Source organism: Podarcis tiliguerta (assembly GCF_965153285.1).
Source record: "Podarcis tiliguerta genome assembly, chromosome: 2".
Lineage (NCBI taxonomy): Eukaryota > Metazoa > Chordata > Lepidosauria > Squamata > Lacertidae > Podarcis > Podarcis tiliguerta.
Window position 1 is genome coordinate 55185419 of NC_139535.1, and position 25973 is coordinate 55211391.

Sequence of the window (25973 nt, forward strand, 5' to 3'; positions counted from 1 at the left end):
AGCACCGCAGATTTCTTTGTATCAGTGGCACCTGCCCGGGCCCCATCTCCTTCCAGGGAATGAATCAGTCCTGTGGAATTCAGGAAACTGGTTTGTCCAGCAGCTCTAGAAGGCAAGCACTACTGCTCCCTGTGACGCCTCAACTCTTCCCTGTGGCATCTGAGCTAGCAGCTTGGTTTCTGGCTTTGCTGCCAAGTTTTGGTGCCGCCCTCTCCTGGGTTGCTCCTCAACTCTGCACAGCTCTAATTGATGGGTGGAAACCTGCTTTGGGGATTTTGGATGAGGCGCCAACAGAGCACTGGACTGGTGTGGGCACAGTGAAACAAACAAGGGATTTCAACAGCCGGCTGTCCGACAAGAAAAACAAGCCAAGCCTCTGCAGTTTCCTGGGACCAGGGAAGTCCAATTCAACTGGAATTGTAGGAAGCACGTTCCCAACCAGGCCTAGTATTTTTATGCAGCCTGGTGTTCTTATGCAATCTATTTTGCAATTTCTTCATTAATTTCCATTCCACCATTCACTAACCCAGGCCTTTGGCTTTTGGCTTGTGGCTTGGACATGAGCCAAGTACACATCATAGGTATCCAATAAATACATTAGATTTCTAGAGGTGGCGGGGCCACAGTGAAGCTCAGCCAGTTTCTCAGGCTAATAAATTAAATTGCTTAGCTGCTTCAGTTGCAGTATAGTTTAGAGAAATTTTTGCAGGGAAGGAAGCTGTGTTATATAAGACTGGATATCCCACACCCAGCACAATATTTGGTCATCAGATCTGTCAAATCCTCTACCAGCCAGCAGATAATTATTTTGTTTTCTGCTCTTGCTAGTTACGCTGTACATTTCCTGAATTCAAATGGCTTGGGCATGCCAAACTCTCTGTGCTCACCTCACACTTTTCTTGCCAGTTGGGTGAGCAAACACTGTTCTAAAGCAGGAAGAGAAGCTGCAGGATGCTAGAAACCACAATCAATCCGTTCTCCATCATCTCAGATTGCAGTCCAGATAAAGGATTATACTGACTTTGCACCCTTGAATTCAGAAAAATGCTTCAAGAAGATTCCCCCTTATCACCACCCCCTACCTACCCACCCACCTCCCTACCGAAGAAACAGAGGCAAGAGAGTCATCTCCATTACTGTCTTATGCATGGCCCCATTTCTTCTCGCTGCTCTAACTGGCCTAGGTAAGACTGCAAGAACTGGTTGTGGAGCAACGTAAGCATGTGTATTGAACGTTCATTACAGTATAAATGCCATGGTCAACAATAGCAGAAATGTTAGGGGATGCTACAGTGGAAAGAGAAAGCAACAAACGTGGAGCCAAAAGTGTCAGGCAGATTTTTATTCCAGGAATTGCCAGGTAGAACTTCCATTTCAGGACTCATCACTCTGGCCCAGAACCTTCAAATCCAAAAACTGGGGCACCAAGCAGCAACAGAGCAGAGGGACAGAACAGTCCCACCCCCATTCTCCCCATTGCCTATGGAGAAACTGGCCCAAGCCCAGATGACCCTGTCTGTCCTCTGGCCCTCTGGATGGATGAGCCCAATTGGTTTGGCTTTCAGTGAGCTTTTGGACCAGACTTAACATTCTGGAGCTGAACATCTTGTCACTTACAATACAAGGCACATACAACTGGAGCTTCTAAGACAGGCACAGCATGAGGACCAGCAGCGGGGCAAGCCAATCGGGTGCCTGGGGCGGCGCCCGTGCCCTGTGCTCGGGGGCGACGCCAGCTGGAGCAGGACGCTCCGCAGGGCCTCCAAGGAGTCTGCCTGCCTGCCTCCCACTCAGCCGCCCTACAGCTGAGGGGGAGGCGGCGGGCAGACCGTTTGGGGGTAGCGTGGAGCCTGTGGGCGCCCAAGCCACTTTGTCACTCCCAGAAGAGATGTGTGGCTCGGACACACTGCAGGCCCTGCAGTGAGTGCCGCCTCACATTTTGTCACCCGCCTTTTGTCATTCCTCCGCCCCTGATGAGGACAAGCCAGATAGAGAGTAAGCAAATCCTACAGGGCAAGGCTCATGCTGAGGTGGGTTTGCTCTCAACCTTCCCTTCTCAGCAGGGAAGGAGGAAGGGGTGGGGTGGGGGGGCGGGCGGCCCCTGGTGTCACCACTGAGGGGAGAGACAAAATGCCAGGCAGCACTCACCACGGGGCCTGGGAGTGATGCGGTGGCTTGGGTGCCCGCAGGCTCCATGCTACCCCAAATGGTCTGCCCACCACCTCCCCCTCAGTTGTAGGGTGGCTGAGTGGGAAGAGGCAGGCAGACTCCTCAGAGGCCCTGCAGAGCGTCCTGCCCTGGCTGGCCCTGCCCCAGGTGCGCGGTTGGTTTGCTCTGCCGCTGGTCCTCATGCTGTGCCTGTCTTAGAAGCTCCAGTTGTGTGGGCCTTGTGTTGTAAGCTTGCTCCGCCGCTGCTTCTCAGCGCAACAGGCCAAGTCTCAAGTTGTGAAGAGACACAGCCAAAGCTCCACAAAGGGCTCATTACTTGGTGGCACCATCTTTTGCACATTCTTCTTCAGACCTTTTCAAGAAGGCCCATAGCTCCCAATCGTGGCCGTTCACATTCCACAATAACAAGCCTTCCATCCTGACAGACAGTGCCAGTGTGGGCACAAAGCAGGACACAACAGGAAAGCATTCTGCCCTCCAAGACAGCAGTGACAGGGAGGCAAAGGCCTACCTGGACGGACAGAAAATGCCAGGTGCAATGCTGGGATTCCATTCCATGGACAGCAGCAATCTTCAAAATCCTCTATGGGTGAGGTTAACACCAGCCCTTTAGTTTAACCACTTCTTCTACCAAAACCCTAAGGTCCATGCTGCTGTGTGGTGCCTCTCCCCTTTGTAATTCCAGCACAGAGCCCCTTGCATACTGTTCAGATCTTTGAGGACTCAACTCTTTCAATCCAAGGTGGCTCCGAGCTGATACTTCTGGGCTCAGCTTGGAACTGCCGGAACTCACTTAGCTGCCTCTCCAGTGTCTGGTTCCGGTAGTACATCTCCATATAGCTGGCCTGAATCTCCCGCTGATAGCGCAGGACTTTTTCCTTCTCCTTTTGCCAGGTTTTCCGCTCCTGCTCAAAGTTTGCAGCTTGTAGCTGGGCCTGGCGCCTCTCGCGCAGCAATTCTCCCCATAGCCACTCAGCGCCCTCTGCGCTCTCCCCCTGCATCCCCTGACTTTTAGAGTCATCTGTTTCACAACCCAAAAAGTCCTGGCATGCTTGCATGGGAGAGTCCCGTGGAGGAACAGGGGAGCTGCGCTCTGGCAAGGTTTGGAAAGAGTCCCCCAACTGTGCCAGTTGCGAGTCCTTGGCTTGCAGCTCTGTTCGGACCTCCCGCAGCTGTGTTTTCAAGCTGAAGATTTCACCCAGTTTCTGGGCTATCTCCTCTTGGGCATCTCGGAACTGCTGCTTGAGCAATGAAATCTCTGCCGTCTTCTGACAGACCTGTCAAAACAGTACATTAGGGTGAGAACAGGGGATAAGACTAGACAAAGAGAAGCAGTGAGCTGTTGGATCCTGGGTGCTGCAGCACAGAAGAGAGAAAGGGTTGGAATATTTCCAAAGGACAAGTCAACCAAGCAACAACAAAGACCAGAGAGAAAGGGAGATGTTGGGAGTTGCTCAGATAGGATTGTGAACATAAGGCTTTGCATTTGAAAACTTAGTTCTACAGCTTGGCAAGAGGGAAGCAGTAGCCACAAAAACTTTGCCAGTTGTCAAGTAAGAACTGATCTGCTTTGCAAAAACACCAGAGTTCAATAGAACTGGCAGCCTCCACTCCCAGATGGGGATGCATGGACACCAGTAGAACCATGAGCATGCTGAGGAGCAAAGAAGAGCCAGGATCACAGTGGACATTGGCACTGTGCTCTGTATGGGTTTTCCCCACTCACCTCCCACTGGGTCTCCTCCAACTTGGGGCTCAGGCGCTCTGCCTGTTGCTGCTGCAGCCTCAGCTCCTCGCACTGCCTCTGCTGAAGGTCCAGCTCTTCTTGCAGCCGTTTCTTTTCCTGCTGAGCTTTGTAGAGCTGCAGCTGAAGTGCCCGCTGGCTGCGTTGGGCCTGTTGCATCACTTGCTGCAGCTTGGCTACATACATCTGCTTCAGTTCATCCAGCTCATCCATCCACAAGCGCTGTTTGTCCTCATACATCTGTCAAAATGAGAGAAGATCATGGAGGGGTCTTACGTCAGCCCTTGAGATGACTGGCCAGATTCAGTTGGCAAATCAGTGGCTTTTCTCAGTGCAAAAGCTATCCCAATCCAGAAAGCTCAGGCTTTCTATGGAAGGCAAATCTACTCTACTCCAGGACTCATTCTTTAAATGTCTCACTTTAAGTCCATAGCATCACAAGATAAAAGGCGTAGCCAACACAGTACCCTGCAGATGTTGTTGGATTCCAAGCCCCCATCAACCCCAGCCAGCATGGCCAATGGTCATGGATGATGGGAGTTGTAGTATGGAAACATCTGGTTACCTCTGAAAGGATCCATATAGCAGAACTGGGGAGAGTCTACATCCTGAGATTCTGCTGTCAGTCTGTTTATAGACAGAACTGGTAAGAAGGGCTAGTACTAGCCTGCTTCAGAATAAGTCAGCTCATTTATAATCAACCTGAATATGTATGACGGTATAAACTTAATTAACATATGTTATGATTCAGAAAAGGAGCAGCTTTCCATTATTCATGATGTGTAACTCCTTGGCACTTTAAGGATGGTAGAGCAAAACACAGTCCAATGACAGCAGAACTGCCAAGTCATTCTGTCCTCAGAGCATAGTAAGACTGCATGTTCAAACAGAAGATACGGATGGGCAGCAAAACCCTGCAATATTATCTGAGCAGTTCACTTTTTCATTTTGTTGTGCTCTCCACATCATCAACAAAAAAGAAGATTTTCAAAACAAAACCAAGTAAAACAAAAAGGGCTATGAAGCACCATTTACCTGACAGCCTAGGGAGGCTAAGAATTGCTTCAAGGAAATCAAGCAGAAAAGTTTGCTCCCAAAAGTAGTTGTTTAATATTTTAGACCACACAAATTATTCACATAGGGACAATTGGGCAAGTCACTTTTATGAACATAATTGCACAATTATTTTTCATTCCTGCCTGTAACACAATTTGGCCATTGTCTTTCACAGTCGGGAGTCCAGCTCCCTTGACACTGGTGCTGAGACCAATGTAAGATAAGATGTTTTGCAATGTTTTCAAATAAATAAAATCAAACCAGGGAGAAAAATTGGAGCTCAAGTTCTCAGCTCTACAGTCTGCTCCACAGAGGAGATCCCTCATCAACACGTACTTCAATATAACCCATTTCTGTGTGGAAAAGCTTCACCACGGCGATTACATGCTCTACTCCTTCCTTCCACTGGCACACATGGTACTTCACACACATCTCCTATGTAAACTATTTTTTCCTTTCCTCTATTTCTGTTATATACTTAATGAGGAATATGCAAGGAATTCTTCAGTTAAATTTATATCCCACCCTTTCTTTCAAAGTAGCTCAGGACTAGATTGGTGGCAGGAATTGGTTCCAGATAGGAGTGGAAATCAGACACCGAGAATCTTGCAAATAAGCAGCCTTGCAATGAAGTACTGTTACTAGTCCTCCTGCCCCAGCATACCCATGTTAGTAATCTGTATGGCACTTTGAAAGCCTGAAAGCAGTGTAGGAGCAATCAGCTTTCTTACTCCATAGAAAAGCTTCTCCGTTGCCTTGAGGCCATTCTTATTCACCACAGGCATCCAGGAAAGTGGCTACTAGCAAGCCTCTAGGTGACATGGCTGACAGTGATGTATGTGGGATGCAAATTAAGGATTGGATGCTTTAGGAACGGAGGATGATGCAAGATCCGAAAAACAGAAGGCAAAATGAGGAAAGGGAGAGCAGATTGTAGTTTCCACAGGACCAAATAAGCCCATCCTGTGGTGAAAATCCACCCACCTGTGTGAAGGGATCATCGTTCTCACTCAGATTTCTCTTAAGCTGGCGGAGCTCCATGCCCTTCTCCGTCAGCCGGTCCTCGAGCTGCTTCACCACATCTTCCAAGGAGTATGTGGGTTCATACGGAGGGGGTGGTTCCCCAGAGCTCTGCAGGCGGCTGAGGCTCTTGCAAGACAGAGGTGCTTTGTCTACAGCCAAAGGGTCCCGTGGCCCCCGAGAAGCCCTGTCTAAGGAACCGCCAATGTGGTTGATGTGGCCTACGGAAGCACTGAGCTGGGTTGGAGCAGGTTTGAAACGGGGAGTGTAGGTGGGGAAGCTTTGGATAGAGTTGTTGCTCTCGTCCAGGCTGATGGTGTGCAGCAGGTGGCTGCGGAGAGGGCCGCGTTGCGAGGAGCTGCTGGTGCTGCTCTGGGTCAGCAGCGTGTGCAGGCTCCCGTTGCTCTTGGACAGCTTCTGGCCTTTGGCTGATGACAGCCCCGGCATGGACAACAAGCTCTTCCCAGACACCACCTTGAAGGCAGAGGGTCTGATCCGACACTGGAAGGAACACAAGAGCCATTAGCAGGTACATCAGCCCATGAGCAAAGCAGGGATGGAAGGAGGTCAACATGTTCTTGCCACAATTTGTAGAGTTGGTTCCATATAGCAGGGATGCAGAACAGCAGGCCTAGGGGGCATCTGTGGTCCTCCAGGTCTCTTATCTGGCCATTGGGACTCTTCTCAAGCCACACACCCTTTCTCAGCCACACCCGCTACTGGACCTGCCTCAAGGCTGGAATTCAATATAGCGCTATGGTGGAATTCAATATGGTGCTAAGGTGAACATTCCATCAGCACACAGAATTCTCCTTGTGCAACAATCTCCCCCCCTTCTCCCTCCCCCCTGTCCCCCAAATCTGATCTAGGGGTTGCCCCAACACTCCGGAGCAAATCTGGGGAGGCGCACACCTCACATGGTGGGGAGGGGGAGTCCCATTGTGCAAGCGGAAGTAGTTCTGCTCATGAAATTATTTCTTTTAATAGTGCTCTGAGTGTTGAGAGAAGCGGAAGCTGGTGTTGCGATGGGAGCTGCTCGGAGTAGCCATAGGCAGTGCACAATGGCCGGTAACAATGTAATGAACCCACGGCGGCCAAACCGCATTCTCAGATACAAACCTCTATCCACAGAGAACAACCCTACCCTGGAAGACCCCACATGAATCTACTGGGAATGATTTTCAGTATGTGTGACTTGATGCTGAAGCTAAAGTAGTGAGCCTGGGTTGTTGTCTACTGTTCGTTCATCAGCGTTGCCAACACTCGGAGCTCAGAAGATACCAAACAGATAAGACTATTTTCTCAGACAATGCAAATCCATTTGCACATGCCTTGGGAGTACTCATTTTGCTGCATTAATAAACTGATGGTCATTGGGGGTGGGAAATACTGCCCTGAATGTTTTTGCTTGGCTGCGTGTGCTTGATTGAAATTGATAATGCTTGTCGCTTGCCACCTGGAAACTAGCCACCTGCACAAAAGTAAAATTCACATTTGTTGTTGCTCTGCCCACTTCTGCCTCTGGGCCCACCCAACACTGGCATGTAGCCCCAAAAGGATTGCAGCCCTTGGTCTAAAAAAGGGTTGCTGCCCCGTTATATAGATTGGTTTTCCCTACTGATCGCCCCTCAACTATTTCCTCATTCAGATGTTGAAGATAAATGGCATAGACCTTCAAGAAGAACAAGTTTCAGGCAGGGGCAGCCTACTTCTTTGACCAAGGAGGCTGGGCACTCCCTGGCCAGCAGCAGCAGCATACTGGAGACCATGTGGAATTTGGTGGCCATGAGGCCAAGTGTATCCTAGGGTCCACCGATAGCAACAGTACAGCAACAGTAGCCAATCTAGTTGTTCTGTCCGCTATAAACGGCATCTCCTTAGATCTAGGTCCCTTCAGGTTCATTAGCTCCTCGTATGCTCCAATGCAGTGGTGGAGAACCTGTGGGCCCCCCATATATTGTTTGATAACAGCCCTCAATAGCCCTGACCATTGGCTTTGGCTAATGGGAGTTAAAGAGTCCAACAACACCTGGAGGACTGCAAGTTCCTGAGCTCCAGAATACCCCATTAATCCAATATCCCCACATCGCACACTGCTGGACCCTATGTACAGCTAAAGGCTTTCTGTTTCAACACATCAGAAATACTGTAGGACTACTGGTGGGAAAATGCATTGGATTTATGCCAAGAAGCCCCACCCCATTCCCCTTCCAGTCAGTCTCTGCCAAGAAACTCTCTCTTCCTTCCTAAAACCACACCCCCAGCTTGCTCACCTTGTCAAAGCGTCCACGTTCAGGCAAGGAGCTCTTGGAGAAATCAGCTGCCCGTTGATTGTCCCGGAAATATCGCTCGGGGGACTGGTTCTCCCGGTCACTCTCATAGTCCCGTTTAAAGCCACCTCCAGATGACTGGTGCTTCTTCTCAGCCCGGGTGTCCCGCTTGCCCCCATGCAAATAGCCAAAAACTTCACGCTGTGACATTCCTTTCCGGAGCAGCCCATCTGGCTGACGCATGCCGCGCAGACCTCCCGGAGCAGTTGGCAAGAAATCCTGTTTCTCTACTAGGCTGCCCACGCTGCCCATGCTGCCGTCGTCAGGCTCAGAATCCAGAGAGTAAGGATCAAAAAGACAATTGCCAGGGTCACAGGTCACATGAGAAGCCTGTGCTGTTGCCATGGAGATTTAACGACAAGCGGAATGCCAGCACTGCCAAAAGAAGTCACACAGGCACACAAGTTATTGATATGTTTGTTCCCACCAGCCTGTGGGGACAGCAGGCTAAAAATCTATCCCAATCCATTCCTGTCAGCAAAAGGTCCCCACACCAGTTCCTAGTGACACCATGCTAGGAAACAAGTCCTCTCTTAAGCTTTGGTAGTCAAGCACCCCAATAGAAGCCACTGATACTACGGGAGGGGTAGGGAGTCCAGAAGCTGTTGTTGGCCTACAACTCCCATCAATCCTGACCATTGGCCTTGCTGGTTGAGGCTGATGGGCATAAATGCCCAACAACATCTGGAGGGCTGCAAGGTCCCCACCCCTGCCCTACAGCTAACTATGGGCCCCGTCTCCTGTATCCCTTTTACTGACCTATTTACTCACCCAGCCAGAGCAGAGTCCAAATGCGGGAGATGCTTCAGCAGGAAGAAGCAACTCCCAACAAGGAGGCAGGATCCACCCAGACCTGCTCCTCACAGAAGCCTAAGTTATTCTCCTCTGATGACAAGCTGACTCCCATATCTAGCTCCTCCCCCTGCCTCAGGCAGTAGGGTGGAAAACGAAAATAAACACGCTGGATGGCAAAGGAGGAGCTCCAAAACTGACAATACTTGCGCAGCTACCAGTTATTCTCTCACCAAGGCTACTGCAAATCATTTTCTTATTTTAGCCGCCAATAAAAGAACTCTTGGCAAGCCTATGTTGGGCTGGATAACCTGTGCTTCCCCACCATCTCCGGCCAATGAAGTTGGACTACAACTCCCATTATCCCTCACTATGCTGGCTACAGCCGATGGGAGCAAGAGTCCAACAACATATGGAGGGTGCCAAGTTCCCCACCACTGCTCTATACATTATATGCTGGTGGCAGCCTCTACTGTCCCTAGGAACATCCTGCTCCAGTGATGATCACTGATAGCCTTCCCTGGCCCACTTGGTCAACTGCAGTCAGAATCCTATATAATAAGACTTTGCTGGTAGCATATTTTTGCGGCTTAACAGGCCAGTCAGAACAGGACATGAGTCTGGCATGACATTTGATGGGACCAAAATGAGGAAAGGAGCTTCCTACCAGGATTCAGCCTTGGTCTGTCATATTGTAAGAGTGATAGTGATGATGCAACTGCAATTTCCCTCTCACACCAAACAGGACCTTTATTTTAGCTCTAGGCTAGTTAAGTGTACAGTCTGATGTTCAGTTGGTTAACAGGCGGGAAAGGAAGGAAGGAAGGCACATACCAGATGCTGACATGTCAGCCCCACCACTGCCCTGAGTTCCAGCCCTCTTGTTGTGTGTGGAACCACTGACACCTCTCCCTCACTGAGGTGTGCTCTTGCTATGATGTGGCCACTGATGGCGCCTCAAGAATATACTAGCCCGGCCTCACAGTTCAGCACTCACACAGCATGGCCATGTACGCAGGAAGGTAAAGATTCAGCATTGCCATGGAACCATGGATTCACAACACTTTCTCTGTCTTCATTGCCACAACCTAATGCTTGCCAACTTCCATGGGGCAGATAGGGTGGCCATGTGTCCTACTATGGCAGGCATGTCCAAAGTCCGTTTCAGGGGCCTAATCCGGCCCGCTGGTCGATTTAATCCGGCCCCCATGGTAGTACGTATTTTTCGCTCTATAAGACACACCAGACCACAAGACGCACCTAGTTTTTGGAGCAATAATATGAGGAATAACAATCCTCTGTGTCCCCTCTAACTAAAGGCAGGACTCATGTCTTAAACTGTTTGGTGATTTCTCAGGGCAAGAACTGAAGTAAGTATCTTGGCACAGATTTATTCTGATGAGGCAGCGTTTCAGGGAGCTAAATTGGAAACATGCTCAGAGATGAGCTGGAAGCACAAACAGCTGAATTGGAGGAAACCGGAAAAGATATTTGGGAGGCAAGATGGGCAGGACAGCATCATTTCCTGAGCAGGTGTGAAGGCTTTGAATACTCGGCATTACTAGGAGGGAGCCTGAAAACCCGCTGTTAACTGTTTGCAAATGAATGTTTGGTCTCCCAATGCCACAGATTAAGGTCTGGTTTACACATGAAGCAAAATAAAGGTGAACTTCTGACAGCAGGTAGAGAGCCGTATTTCCGAATGCTCCCGGAAGCCCAACAAAAACTCCCTGAGCAGAAACCAGCACAGTGAGCAATAGGCTAGACTAGTCCTGATAAGATAGTTTCCTACAGCCAGGGATTATTATATCTTCCCATCTACTGCTTAAAATGATATTTGTTTGTTTGTTTGTTTGTTTGCTTTAGTTATTCTTTGGGTTATGGGCAAAGAAATATTAAAACAAGGGGAAAAAATCACAAAAAAATAAATGCAATACAGAAACAGCATTAAAAGAGGCAGCAACATTCCAGATAGGAAAACAAATTCCAGAAAAGAAAACAAGCACACACACAAAAGGGGGGAAGGAGTAGATAAAGAAATTAAAAGCGACAGATTTTAAAAACCTGTGAGAATAGGAAAGGGTTTTGCCTGGGGACGAAAAGATGTCTAGCTAGGCAGCAGAGAGAACCTCTCTGGCAAGCCACTACTGAGCAGCCCAGGTTTTTTTCGTAGCTACCTGTTGTATCTCAGCTGTGGTGGCACTCGGAGAAGGATCCCCATTGTTGATCTCGGAGTATATAGGTACATAAGGAGGGAAAGCGTTTTTTCAGATACTGCAACCCCAAACTATGAGGAACTTGGAAGGTCAGAATCAGCACTCTGATTTGGGCCTGGCAACACGCTGGGCACCAGTGTAGTTGGCATAATAGGTTCATAGTACCCAGCCCCAAATAATAATAATAATAATAATAATAATAATAATAATAATAATAATTAATAATAATAATTACTGATTTATTTATTTATTTATTTATTTATACATGCCCCGCCCTCTCCAGCCAAGACCGGGCTCAGGGCGGCTAACAACCAATAATAAAAACAAGTTGATTAAAATACAATTTAAAAGATTAAGATACAACATTAAAACATTAGGATGCAGTCTCTTCATAGGAGGAGAAAGGAAAAAGAAAGAGGGGGAGGGAATCAAACTGGCTCCAAGCCAAAGGCCAGGCGGAACAACTTTGTCTTACAGGCCCTGCGGAGAGAAATCAGATCCCGCAGAGCCTTGGTCTCGTGAGGCAGAGCATTCCACCAGGCCAGAGCCAGTGTTGAGAAGGCCCTGGCTCTGGTTGAGGCTAATCTAACTTCCTTAGGGCCCGGGACCTCTAGGGTGTTGCTATATGTGGACCTTAGGAGTCTTGACATTTATCCTACTCCAAGAGTGCCCACTCATACATCACCAAGAAAGAGTAAACCCATTACCAAAAACAGGGGGGGGGGGAAACACCCATACAAACCTGTAGTAAATCTGTATGTGCTAATTCATATGTATAGATCTGTCCAAGTATAGTCATCGTTGGTGTACCAGTCAGGTAAGCTAGCATAAGGCACTATAAGATGGCAGAAGGCACACTCATCGTCTGCATGGGTAAGCCTAAATGACCACTGTAAGAGCTCAGTGCACTGATTTGATGTGATTTATTATATTTCTATGCAGCTTTTCATTCAAATGAATCCCAAAGCGGATTACGAACAATAAATAACAGTAACATGATACAGCATAATACATCCCAAATACACCATAAACAACATAGAATATTTAACAAATCATCAGGAAAACCATTACAATTCATAAAACCCTTAAATCACCAACTAAAAAAATAAGCTAAACATCACAAAGCAAAAGTCATAACCCGGGGGGGGGGGGGGGGAGCCCTATTTGACACTTCCTTGCTTTTAGTCATAGGCCTCTAAGAAGGTAATCTCAATATTCCAGTTTCCATCACTACCAAATTGAATTGCCCAGGGCAGTGGCTCTAAGAAGGCTAGCACCTCAGAGCACTCTCTGCACCTCCATTTTAAACGAGCTTGCTGCCAAATGTTCATGCTCTGACCCTGCAAGATAATGACCCTAAGCACTGCTGGCTCATTAATTATCGGATAATGAATCAGCCCAACATGCTCATAACCCTGAGTCAAAAAGCTACCACAAGTACGGAAGCACAATGTTAAAGAGGCTTTGCCAACAGGTGCCAAAAAAGGTCCACAGTCAAACTGGCAACAGAACCCAGGACTCCACATTCCCTCTTGCAGAGGCCAGTAAGTCAGCTCCAGTCATATCAAGTAGATCAAGGCAGTCCCAAAGAGGAAGGTTGCCATGGCAACAGACTTCCACACAGCTCATTTATGTTCCCACATGTACTGATAATATACAGTCTGTTCAAAGTAGGCTTGTGGCAGAGAGCCCGCCCAGCTTTAACAGATGTTGACACAGTTCTTGCAGAGGAATAAGAGCTCTCCACCCTTGGTGCACATAATTGGGTCCCCAGTGCACATGACAAAGGGTAGCGACAGTAGCTAAAGGCTCATTATAAAGATCCTATCCCATGTTGACTGGCAGATAGGATGGGGCGTTTCAGTAGATGTCCCAGAGGATTTGGCGGCCTAGATTCCTACACAGTGCCAAGACTCTTGAAACTTGCCTGGCCTAGAGGCTCACACCCCATCTGAATCAGGAGAGACTGTGCATGCCCTGGACCAGAGTGTGGACTCGGTGAAGGCCAAAAAAATGAGTCTGAATCATTGCAAGATGGAGGCGCTGCGGGTAAGTGGTTCCCAAGTCTCAATAATGGGACAGTTGCCTTTCTATTGGGTTGTACTGCCGTAATGGAGCAGGTTTGTAGACTGGGTGTGCTCCTGGATCCAACTCTGACACTAGAGGCTGGTTCCCAGATACAAGAGAGAGGGCAGCTGCCCACTCTGGATAGGGCTGCACTCCTCCTGAAGGAGCAGGTACATAGTTTAGGGGTACTCCTGGAACTAACTTGGTGGCCTCAGTAACTGGGAGTTCTTTTTATCTGCTGGTATGCCCACCAAGTGTGGCAGTTTCTGATTAGGGATGACCTGGCTACTAAATTCCATGTGTATTGATAACCTCAAGACTATGCCCTTGTTGTTCATCCAGAAGCTTCAACTATTGTGGAATGTTCTGGCTAGACTGGTGATAGAAACAGACTACCACCAACACATGACAAAGGACTTAGAAGACTTGCACTGGCTTTCCATCTGCTACCATATACAAAGTCCTGAACAACCTGGGCTCAGGATACCTTACTGACTGCTTTAGCCCATATGTCCCAGGTTGATCAGTGAGATCATCCGGGGAAGTGTGGTCTCCCATGGACCAGAAGCACAACTCATGTCAACAAGAAGTCATGCCTCCATTGGTACAGACTTACTCTAAGGAATTCCCTACCATTAGAAATTAGGCAGGCGCTGTCCTTGCTAAGTTTCAGGTGTCAGGTTAAACCAGGAGACCTTCACACCATGAATGTTGTTCTAATGTTCTCCCCTCTACAGTGGTACCTCTGGATGCGAATGGGATCCGTTCCGGAGCCCTGTTCGCATCCTGAAGCAAACACAACCTGCGTCCGCACATGGCGATTCGCCACTTCCGCGCCTGATGTCATTTTGAGCGTCTGCGCATGCGCGAGTGGCAAAACCCGGAAGTAACGCACTCCATTACTTCCGGGTTGCCGGAGAGCACAACCAGAAAATATTCATCCCGAAGCTACTTCAGCCCGAGGTATGACTGTACTTATTGTATCTTGGGTGTTTTTATTTCTGTAAGCTGCTTTGAGACATGTGGTGAAAAGTGGTGCATATGGTTTAAAATAAATAAATAGAAGCTGGGGTGACCTTCATGGCTAGGAGTGCTTTTTTACCAGCTTTGGTTGGCAATACAGCTACAGCCATTTCTGAACCAGGATAGCCTGAAAATGGTTGCTTATGCACTGGTAGCCTCCAGATTGAGCCACTGCAAGATTCTCCATGTGATGCTGCCCATGAAGTTGGTTCAGAAATTGCAGATCGTGCAAAATGCAGTGGCTCAACTGCTCACTGAGGCAGACTATCACCATCGTGTTATGCTGTTGCTGAAAGAATTACACCCACTGCCAATTAGCTACCAGACTTTCTTCAAGGTGCTGGTATACAAAGCCTATAGAGCTTGGGACCAGAATTTAAGAGTATATTGCTCCTTATATGCCCAACCAATGACTGCACTGTGAAGAGAAATGGTCTTCTGAATATGCCATCTAATCAAGAGGCCCATTTTGTACAATGTAGGAATTGGGCCGTTAGAATGGCAGCACCAACTCTTGGGAACTCCATACTGTTTCTATCAGACAGACACCTTCTCAGTTATCTTTTCAAAGTCTATTGAATGCCTTTTGTTCTTCAACAAGCCTTTGCAGTGGATATTTTTATCCCACTCAGTATCTGCATCAAACTGAAATTGTTTTTATATTTGAAACTATATGTTTGTGTGTGTGCACATGTGTTTATTGTTGATGTATTTATTACTTTGAGATATTTTATAGGAAGCAATTCACATACAGAATGAATAAAATAAAGATTTCCCAATATCATCTTGTTTTGTTCATAATAATTTCATGATTAGTTGGTGGGATGATTTTCTTTTATTGTCATGTTGTTGATACTATATGTGAAACAAATTATTGAATGTTAATTGTTTTTTGTTATATTTTGAATTGTTACAAGGCGGCAGTGATTTCTAGCGTATCTTTTGTCATTTCCTAGGGTTCTAAACCACCTCAAACACAGTAATTTGGAAAGGTGGCATACAAACTGGAATAAAATGAAGTTGGGCTGGTTCACATGGATGAACCTGTTCAGGTAACACTAGGACTGTGACGCATTGAATCTGTATGGAAATTCCTCAGTCAGACCTGTCATGCCAACTGGGATGGAAGCCAGTTCCTGCCAGATCTCTTTCTCTACTGTTCAGTTCATAGTCTGATGTCCAATGACTCTTCACTGTTCTCTGTCTTCTGAAATGTTTTGTGGGCATCATAGGACTCCACCCTTTTCTTGAATTTGCTCCATGAAGTTCTATCTAAGTCTTCATCTAGTTCCTTTTCCCTCTTAGTTTCAATCATCTATTGAAGAATCTCCCATCTTCTACAATATCACATTGGACCCTAGGACCCTTAGGAAAAGCACCGTCACACTTCTTCAACCCTTTCTGCACTCCGCATACTGCTCCAAATCCATCCAAATATACCTTCATTCGCTTCCTTCCTATTCACATTCTTTTCCAATACAAGCTTCACATTTTGTTTCTTCCACTTGGCCTCTTATCTATGCTTCACATATAAATATATGAACACATATTTTTAAACTTCTGGATATATGTCTCCTGCCAGATATTCTCCGCTCAGTGAATGCTCTGCTTTATAACAAAAAGCTAGAAGAAGCAATAGGTCCTGTTGGGATGCTACCTGGCAGGGCTGGCCTATCTTGCAAAAGTGAGAGGGAGGTGGATTGACCATGTAGGTTGCCAGAGAGCAGAGGTGAGCAAAAAGGGCTAGGCAGCCCCTGCAGGAATCAGGTTAATGGGCATGCAGCACTCCTCCTGACTGGCACACATGTGCCTGGGTACAATGAATCATAGAATTGTAGAGATGAAAGGGACCCTGAGGAACATCTAGTCTAAACCCTGCAATGCAGGAACACGCAGCTGCCCCATATGGGGATCGAACCTGCAACCCTGACATCATCAGCCCCACACTTTAACCAAGGGAGCTATTCTGGTGTGCATGGAGGGTGTCCCCTCACCTTCCCTAGCGTGGATTTGCACCTTGGATTTGAACCAGGGACCTCCGGCCTGCTCTTCTGCAGGCCCAGAGCTCCTGGCATCTATGCATGGTTGTTCAGGCTGAGGATGGGAGGAAAACAAATGCCCCATAGTGTGCCTACTAACTGTCTGCTCCTCTTGCACTGTGGTACAGTGGTACCTCAGGTTAAGAACTTAATTCATTCTGGAGGTATGTTCTTAACCTGAAACTGTTCTTAACCTCAGGTACCACTTTAGCTAATTGGGCCTCCTGCTGCCACCGCACAATTTCTTATCTCATCCTGAAGCAAAGTTCTTAACCCGAGGTACTAGTTCTGGGTTAGCGGAGTCAGTTACCTGAAACGTCTGTAACCTGAAGCGTCTGTAACCTGAGGTACCACTGTATTTGCAGTGTGGGTTCAAGCCTTGGAAACTCACTTCTTTTGCCCCCGACATAGCTTTTTCCTTCTCTTCCCCTCCTCCCTCCCTGCTCTCTGTGTGTTTACAAAAGGTGAGCACGGCCATTTTTGCCCCCTCCCTCTAGTAAGGCTCACACTCTCATATCCTGCTTCCCAGCCCCGTGCTCTATGCAGTGAGTCACTGAAAGTTGCTGCTGTCAGCAAGTGTCTGTAGCTAGCTGCTTTTGTTACACAGCTCAACCCCTCCCTTGGGCTGCTTGGCCAAAGAGTTTTTACCTCCCTACCTGAATCTTTAATCCCTGTTCGCAGGAGGGCTACACTTGATATTTGCAAGCCTCTTGCCCAAGAAATTACTTGGGTGCTGTGTAGCCACATTGCTGGCACAATCCCTGATTCACAGTGGGCAGTGCCATTTTTTCAGGAATGCTGGCCCTGTTTGATGTCTCCCTTTCTAATTTGCATGTGTGTGTGTGTGTGTGTCCCCCACTTGATAAATAGAGGTTGTGGGGATGTTCCAGCAGTGCAGTGGTAGTGCATTCCGCCCCCCTCGCCAAAAAAGAAAAGAAAAATTAAAGCATAGGATTGCTTCGCCTTAGGGCTAGTTGCAAACTGATTAAAGGATACTCTCACCTAATTTTTAACTGACCTATGAAAATCTCCAACACAGATTGTATCTAAGTATCAGAATTTAGCGGGACGCGGGTGGCGCTGTGGGTAAAACCTCAGCGCCTAGGACTTGCCGATCGCATGGTCAGCGGTTCGAATCCCTGTGACGGGGTGAGCTCCCGTCGTTCGGTCCCAGCTCCTGCCCACCTAGCAGTTCGAAAGCACCCTTAAGTGCAAGTAGATAAATAGGTACCACTTTATAGCGGGAAGGCAAACGGCGTTTCCGTGTGCTGCGATGGTGCTGGCTCGCCAGAGCAGCTTTGTCACACTGGCCACGTGACCCGGAAGTGTCTTCGGACAGCGCTGGCTCCCGGCCTCTTAAGCAAGATGAGCACGCAACCCCAGTCGGTCACGACTGGCCTGTATGGGCAGGGGTACCTTTACCTTTATCAGAATTTAACCAAGATAAATTGGGCAGCTATGCTATAAATGGTAACTAGAGCAAGAATAATTGGTGCTACATAGGTGGAGGAAAATAAATCCTTCAAGCCTTAGGGCAAAATTCCATCACATTATGAAAAATAGGGGTATGACATTTCTGAGGTATATTATCTTACAATGTGTGTGCTTTGCACAACTTTTCACCTCATTTTGAAATGCCAGTGATTGCCAGAAGACTGGGCTAAATTGGCAATTCTTGTGGAGATAAGTGCTAAAAAAAGAACTGAGGCGAGAGACTGGCTTGCTGCAGGAATTGCCAAAAGTCTAGCCTCTGCAGACTTCAATAACAACTGACACATTATTTTGTCACACACTGGAACTAGTGCCTCCCTGTAGGATCAGACCCCCTTCCATTTATGCCAATATACAAATCTATGGTGAGAGAGACCTCACTTGTAATAGTGGGCAGTATTCAGAACACATGCCCTCTGCAAGGATTTCCAACTGCATAAGGGGACTTTCTCCAAGTCTCACAGTGGCCAACCAATTCTTGAGAGTAGGATGTGGACTAGATAGGCCTCCTTTGGCCTGATCCAGCAGGGGTCTTCTGATGTTCCACTAAGTATTTGCAGCAATAGGACAAACTGGGCAAATCTGTAATGTAATAATAAATTGATAGTGACAAACGGATAATACAAGTGGTCAGGGCTAAGTCAGGGACAGGTAAATGAAGCAGGCTCAAAGTTGAAGCAGGCAAAGTCTGGGAAACTGAAGATGGCTTTGGATACTACCCAGAATTGCTGCTGGGGGGAAATGCATGAATAACTTGCACATCCTGCTTCCATTCTGCTATGTGCTACACAGGTATCCAGCTTATACAGCTCCTTTTGAAGATGATAGTTTGCTGCTATTACTACTACCCAGAAGCATGGAAAGAGCGTTATCTTTTCAGTGCTCCAATGCAACATCTGGAACCATCCATAGTTAGGGTCTAGAAGCGATGCATGGGCATGTTCTGTTGTAGAAATAAGGGTTTAAGGCAGGAAAGGAAGATCTAGCATTGCAAGCGATAACTGCAACAAAGCACACATAGGAGAGCAAGGCAAGGCAAGAGATGACTGGGGATATTTGAGATCTGGAGGCACATTACCGTAAGGATGCAGTGGTGGCTAAATGGACATGGTTCTTGTCCAATTCTCAGAGAGTAAGTCAGGTTCAAGGATTCCTGACACTAAAAGCTGAAACTTCACTATCAAAACACACTAATACAGTACAGTGGTACCCTGGTTCTCAAACTTAATCCGTTCCGGAAGTCTGTTCCAAAACCAAGGCATGCTTTCCCATAGAAAGTAATGCAAAATGGATTAATCCGTTCCAGACTTTTAAAACAACCCCTGAAACAGTAATATAACATGAATTTTACTATCTAACAACACCATTGATCCATAAAATGAAAGCAATAAACCAGGGGTCAACAAACTTTTTCAGCAGGGGGCCAGTCCACTGTCCCTCAGACCTTGTAGGGGGCTAGACTATATTTTGAAGGGGGGAAAAATGAACGAATTCCTATGCCCCACAAATAACCCAGAGATGCATTTAAAATAAAAGGACACATTCTACTCGTGTAAAAACATGCTGATTCCTGGACCGTCCGCAGGCTGGATTTAGAATTGGGCTGGATCTGGGCCCCAGGCCTTAGTTTGCCTACCCATACAATAAGCAATGTACTACAGTCACACAATCAATCAATCAATCAATCAGTAGCTGAACTGGGTTCCACACAGTCACAAAAAAAGCCGCAAAACAAAAACACAAAATAAATAGCAAAAACAGACAGACCTCATCGTAACACTCAAAACAGAAGTGTGGCACTCAAATCGGAAGTGTAACACTCAAAACGGAGCATGTTCAGCTTCCAAAAAAAGTTCGCAAACTGGAACACTTTCTTCTGCATTTGCAGTGTTTGGGTTCCAAGGCGTTTGAGAACCAAGGTAACACTGTACTTGTGTGGGCTGTAACATTTCTGGGCCAAGGAACTCTTGGTCTCTCCTGAGAATGTCAATGTTAATTTCATTTCTTTCTCAAAAAAGAGAAGGCGATAAGCTTCATGGTGTGAACAAGTATTAAAAAATGTGACTGCAGTTTATGCCAAGACTCATAAACCAGAAGGCAAATTAAGAGACTCCAATATGTGGCTGTCACTGAGAATGACTTTTAAATCAGCATCAGATTTTTAGAAGCTTGCTGTGATTCTGAACATCTGAAGGAGACCGTGAATGTCATAAAAATAGAAAAGGCCTCCTGGATCAGACCAAAGGTCCATCTAGTCCACCATTTTATTGGTCACCTAGATGCTTCAGGGAAACTGATAGCAGGACAGCCCTCACTGTTGTTTCACCACCACCTCCAACTTGATTTCAGTGCTATACATGTTCTAAACTTGGGAGGTTCTATTTACCTATTGTGTCCATTGATAATCTTTCTCCATAAATTTGCCTAATCCCCTTTTAAAATCATTATGTAAGCCTGTGGCCATCAACATACCTTATGGAAGTGAACTCTATGCTTCGTTTGAAATTATTTTCTTTTCTCTGTTCTGAATCTACTGGGTGTACTGTGAAACAATTGGGTGACCTCAAGTTTTAGTATTATGAAAGGGAATGGAGGGGGCTCACACTACCTATTCTTTCCACGCCACATATTTTTTCATAAATCCTCTTTTTCAAAGTGATGTAGTACCATAACTTTACCCCTTTCCACAAAGGGTGGCGTTTGAACACTTGATAATTTTGATCACCCTTTCCTGTACTTCTCCAGAGATCTACTATTTCTTTTTAGAGATGGAGCTACCAGAACTGTAAATTTCAGTCAATATTACAGCCCAAACAAACTTTTTCAACCCTCTCATCAGTCATCTAATGTGGGCCATCTAACGCTACAGATTTCTTCTCCAGGAGCCACTGCATGGAGGTTGCTCCAAGAGCTGTTTGCTATACCAAATGCACTTTCATGCAGTGGGGAGACAGGGTGGGGGGAACAGGACAACTGCTACATGTGCAACCATTGTATACGTTTTGGGAGGCCACACCCAATTGCAGCTCTTCAACAAGTTTGCACACATTTTACAGTACAAAAGTGAGAGCATTAGGCACAAGACCAACACCCTGAGAGCAAGAGAGACTTATTCCATGTACTGCCCGTGTAAACTGTTCAGTTGCCTCTCCAAAGAAGGTGAGGCAATGGTTGGAACAAGGAAGTGGCTCATGTTTCCTGTATCCTTCTCAATCTAAAAATAGCAATTTCACAGGAAGCAGCTTGTGAAACCCCCGGGCAGGTAAGGTTGACTATGTTGGGGCATTCAAGGTTAGAAGCAATACCCAGACATTCCTTTGAGTATAAGTATTCTCAGACTTGGCTTCTGCACTGATCAGCGATCCTTCAAAAAAGGAATGCATGCATCAAAAGAACTGCTCAACCACTACACCAGAAATCAGGAAACTGGTATTCCTGATACAGTATTGTTGGATTCCAAACTCCCATCATCCAAATTCATCATAATGCTAATGTAAAGATGCACATGAGGTTGAACTAGATGACCCTTGGGGTATCTTCGAATTCTATGACCCCAATTGTCCTGCAAAGAAGCAAAACAAAAAACCCACATACATAAGAGCAGGCATAGGCAAACTCTGCCCTCCAGATGTTTTGGGGCTACAATTCCTATCATCCCTGACCACTGGTCCTGTTAGCTAGGGATGATGGGAGTTGTAGTCCCAAAACATCTGGAGGGCCGAGTTTGCCTATGCCTGCATAAGAGGTTTGTTTTTAAATGACCTGCAGCTATAGTGAAAGCATTTTCTAAAGCTGTTCCTCAGTCTTGCTTTTATGATCTAAATACCATTCAAAACAACAGGATGACAGAGACTAAAATGGTATGACTTGTATATATTTTTACATAGCTAACAATCTATACTGCTCAGAAAAAGAATAAAGAAAATGACTACTAAGATATCCCAGAAAGAGAATGCTCTGTTCTGAAAGCCAAACATGTATACACCAATGACTCATCAAGAACTATTAGACTTTGGAGATTCAAGAAACAAAATTGCCTTCTTTGTAAATTGAATCAGACCACTGTATTTTCTACAGTGATTCTTCAAGGTCTTCAAGTAAGCAGACACTTTCCCCATCCCTTCACGGGAAATGAGATCCTGAGATTCTTTTTGACTGGAGCTTCAGCAATCTGAACTGGGACCTTCTGTACATGAGCAGGTGCTCATATCTACTACATTATGAGGCTCCTTCCTGGATTTATGGCTGCAGCATGCCGAACAGAATCCGGTTCCTGAAGCAGAACTTCAGGAGTTCTCATTTTTAAGGAGCTTTCTTGCATATCTTTACAGAGGATGGAGCGTTGTGTTCTGTTTAGCCTTTAGTCATCCCCACACTTCCTCCTGCCATGACATTACACTTGGCCAAAGACATTCCAAATTCTGCAAGACCTCAAATCTTGCTTTTTTGATGGGTTTTCTTTTCTTCTTCTTCTTCAAATAAACACATTGTCTAGGTTCAATTCTGTGCTGTTAGCTTCATAATATTGGGTGGGAGGGGAGGTGGATGCAGAAATAATATAGGTCTGTCCAGAAGACCACTGTGTGTTGCAGCACACCATTCTCAAAGGAGTGAAGTGTCATCAGCTTCATGTCTGTACATTATTTATTTACCTATTGCTATAACACATCATATTATTAAAAGCGACAAGATAAAGTCAGATGGGTAGCTTACTGTGTGCCTTATAAGCCCCTGGTACAAAGCAACAAAACGCTCACCTAAGAGCAAGACATGCAAACTCAGGGGCATTATAAAGCTCTGGTTTGAGTTTACAACCCCACAAATTTGGCTTGGATTCCTTTGTCAAGACTCCAACCTTTACTGTTTGACTAATATTCTGGGACTTTTTACTACACACTTCAAATAGAATTTGGTAAGGCAAGTGAAGAAGAAAGTGCCGCCATATGAGCCACCCGAACGGCGTGTGATTTGTAGTAATGAAAGATAAATGGCCTGCTGGATGCAAGCCAATCTTGTTTCTGATCTGGGTTATATTTTGCTTGTGGCACTGCTGGATGATGTATGCCTGGAGATCAACAAAATAACTTGCGCAATGTTGATCTTATTAGACTTTCAGGGTTTGGTTACGTTGGGAATTTCCCCCGATGATCACTGAGCCTGGGGGCTATTGTGTTCCCCTGCAGTGTGTGGCGTGGCTTGCAGTATGAATCATTTCAAGCTATTTTTGCAGTGTACCCACTCTCTGATCCTGGCAAACCGTGCTCTGTATTTTATAGCTTGATCTGCAGGTGGGGGCTGCTGATGCTGGTGGACGAATGGTCCTGCCTTTCCAACCTCTCTAACTTGATGTTGCTGATAATAATAATGTGTTGGGGTTGTGAAGGTGGGGCTTGACATACATCTCTAGGACTGATATCAAGTTGTTCAACCACTGGCAAAGGGATTCCAGGGGTAACGGTAGATGTCTATAATCTGCTCTGATAGGGATGGATGAATTTGTCAGTTTTGTTTTGTCTAGGTTTCTCGTTTTCCATGCTTAAACTCAATTTGTCCCATTTCCACAACAGTTTGATTTATTTATTTTTAAGTCAACACAAAAATCTGTACTTTTTTTGCACATTTCTCCCAATAAACACCTTTCTGTGTACATTTCTGCCCAATACATGCATCTTTGCTGGCAACCTGCCTTAATACATTTTTGGACATTATTTTCACTAATATACACACTTTCCCTCAATATATGCTCTTCCCTTATATGCATTTTTTGGCTGGAGAACAGCATCTCAAATTCAGAGATGTGCAAATTTGGAAGAATAACTGTGTGCTGGTTTGCCTGTTGGTTTAAAAAGTGAAAATTAGGTAAATTTGCATTAGAATGTGAACTGAAGAGATGTCTCCCTCATCCCTAGTCCTGGGTATGTCCTACAGTGTCCTTCAAGGTTTCATCTTGTCCCTTCTCCTATCCAATTTCCATGCTGTGAAGATCTGGAGACAGGTGTTTTCAACATGCTGATCACACTCGCTCAGTTTTTTCCTTCCAGATCCTGTGATCTTGGGCATGATTACTCAATGACTTTCAGATACTATAATCTGGAGGGAGGGTAGGTACATGTCACTCATAAACGTTCAGGATTCCCTGGTTGTTAAAGTAAAACTTTACAATGTTAACATTTATGAGGATGACTTTTTTGAAGGTGATCACAAGTGGGAGGCGGAAGGTCAAATATTCAAGCCAACCACTGGCTTTATATTGTATGCCGCCATATTCATGTGTTTGGTGTCCATTTACAAAAGGGACTGGAATTTTTGCTCGTGGGGGTCCATAGCCCTTCAGGGTGGTCTCTTCTAACAATAGGGTTAGTCCTAGCAAAGGGGAGCAGTCTCTTGTTCTGGCTTCATTCAATTCACTCTAGTTAACAATCTCAATATGCCACTTGCATTCACTGGTCACACAGTAGGGGGTCTCTGGAAGGAATGCTCTGCCCTGTGCTAGGCAGGAGACCACAAAGGAAGAGAATGATCACCTTCATGGTTCCTTAGAAATAACAGGCCAGAAGAAGTGGCGAAAGGATAACGTTCAATGGAGCTAGCATAGCACAGAACGGGATACATATACAAAATAATCATAAAGTTTGTATTCCAGATTAATTCATCCAGATTATCTGCCACACCTCAGAGCCATGCTCACAGACCACACCATGCAATTCCAATGTGCGTAAAGATTAGTTTCAATAATTTAAAAAGTTTACTCCTTTGTTGCTTTTACCACCTTGGCTGAGAGAGCAGTGGGGCTATTAAAGAATAAAAAGTGGCACTTCATTCCTTTTAGATATCTGGAGCTGGTCTCACTCTCAGTTAACAGACAGGATACTTTACAATTCAACTGTTCCCCAGCTTTTACTTTATTTCCAGGGAGCACTTAACGTGGGTGTTCATGTACTACGGGTAAGAAAGAGCACTTTAACCCCAGAAGTGCGGCAGACCCCTGACTATCTGGGAGTAAACTGTCAGGGTGTTTGATGGCCAGAAATATGTGATGCGATTTGCTCAGATCTTTACCACATGTGATGCCTGTCAAGTCCTTGTACGCTTTTTGTTTGTTTTGTGTGCTTTTTTAATTTCAAACACAAGCACAAGTACATGTTCCGGTTTATCCAGATCTACGACTAGGTAGAAAGCTATTCCAGAATGAATGTCACAATGTAAAGTTACCCGGGAGGCAACCTCTGCACTGACATAAGCTCCCAGCACGGATCGTTTAGAGATCCCCTACCATCATTGCTACCACGCAGGCAAGCGGGAAAGCATTCTACTGCGCAGAGCCTCTCTGCTGCGCAGTTCCCAAAGAACGACGGCGCTCCCCAATAAAAGGAAGCGCCTTTCTCTCCAACACCAAGTCGCGGGGTCGCCATTCGCCTTCGCCGGGGCGAAAAACCTGCGGCCCTCTAGCCTGATCTCCACCACCGAACTCCTTTGCTGCGACGCCCGGGGCAGCGTTACGAGACCGGGCAGGGTTCCCCGTCTCTGCGCGCCCCGACGGCTCCATTTCCAGTCCAGCAACACTCAGACTCCGGCCCCATGAGCCAGCCACCCCGTCCCAAGGGAACCCCGTTGAGCCCGTCCCAAACCCCCCAAAGGGAGGACACGCTGCTCGCTCGGGGCTGCATTCGCAGACGATCGGGGAACCACGTGTAAACGAAATGAGAGAGGGCTAGATCCATCTCGGTTTCAGACCCGGGAGAAGGGGGGGGGGGCAAGCGCCACTGTCCGAAAGCGGATGAGAACAAAGAGCCACCCGCCAGATGGACAGGTCCCAGCCTTAGCCGGGACCCGGGACGGTTTCCCCGTGTAGAGAGGCGGCCAGCAGCGACTCACCATGATTGCTGCCTGCAGCCTGATCCCCGGCTAGACTGGGCTGGACTCCATCCCGCGACCTCCTGCTGCCGCTGCTGCTGCAGCCCCTCGGTCGGCTCTTCCTTCCCTCGCTGAGATTTGAACACCCCACTGCAGGCAAGGAGCCCGGGAG

General features: G+C 46.6%; 1 protein-coding gene across 2 annotated transcripts; it reads right to left on the bottom strand.

The window, feature by feature from the left end:
* Nucleotides 1–1327: 1327 nt before the first annotated feature.
* N4BP3 (NEDD4 binding protein 3) lies at nt 1328–25973 on the bottom strand. 2 transcript variants are annotated; one of them, XM_083427028.1, is made up of 6 exons: nt 25823–25973; nt 8263–8694; nt 5954–6490; nt 3896–4153; nt 2285–3446; nt 1328–1805 (listed from the first exon to the last, which is right to left on the bottom strand). In XM_083427028.1, exons 2-5 carry the CDS (start codon nt 8662–8664, stop codon nt 2877–2879), a joined length of 1767 nt encoding a protein of 588 aa, XP_083283154.1. In that variant the 5' UTR covers nt 8665–8694; nt 25823–25973; the 3' UTR covers nt 1328–1805; nt 2285–2876. The 2 variants fall into 2 exon arrangements, with proteins under 2 accessions (XP_083283154.1, XP_083283155.1); XM_083427029.1 differs by lacking the exon at nt 25823–25973 and adding an exon at nt 9091–10270.

Bases quoted from the DNA above. Each gene is read 5' to 3' on its own strand.
- N4BP3 (XM_083427028.1), bottom strand. From the start codon at position 8,664: ATGGCAACAGCACAGGCTTCTCATGTGACCTGTGACCCTGGCAATTGT. The intron at 4,154-5,953 runs GTGGGTGGATTT...TCATTTTGACAG, and splicing joins ACGATGATCCCTTCACACAG to ATGTATGAGGACAAACAGCG. The intron at 3,447-3,895 runs GTGAGTGGGGAA...CTGTTTTGACAG, and splicing joins TGGAGGAGACCCAGTGGGAG to GTCTGTCAGAAGACGGCAGA.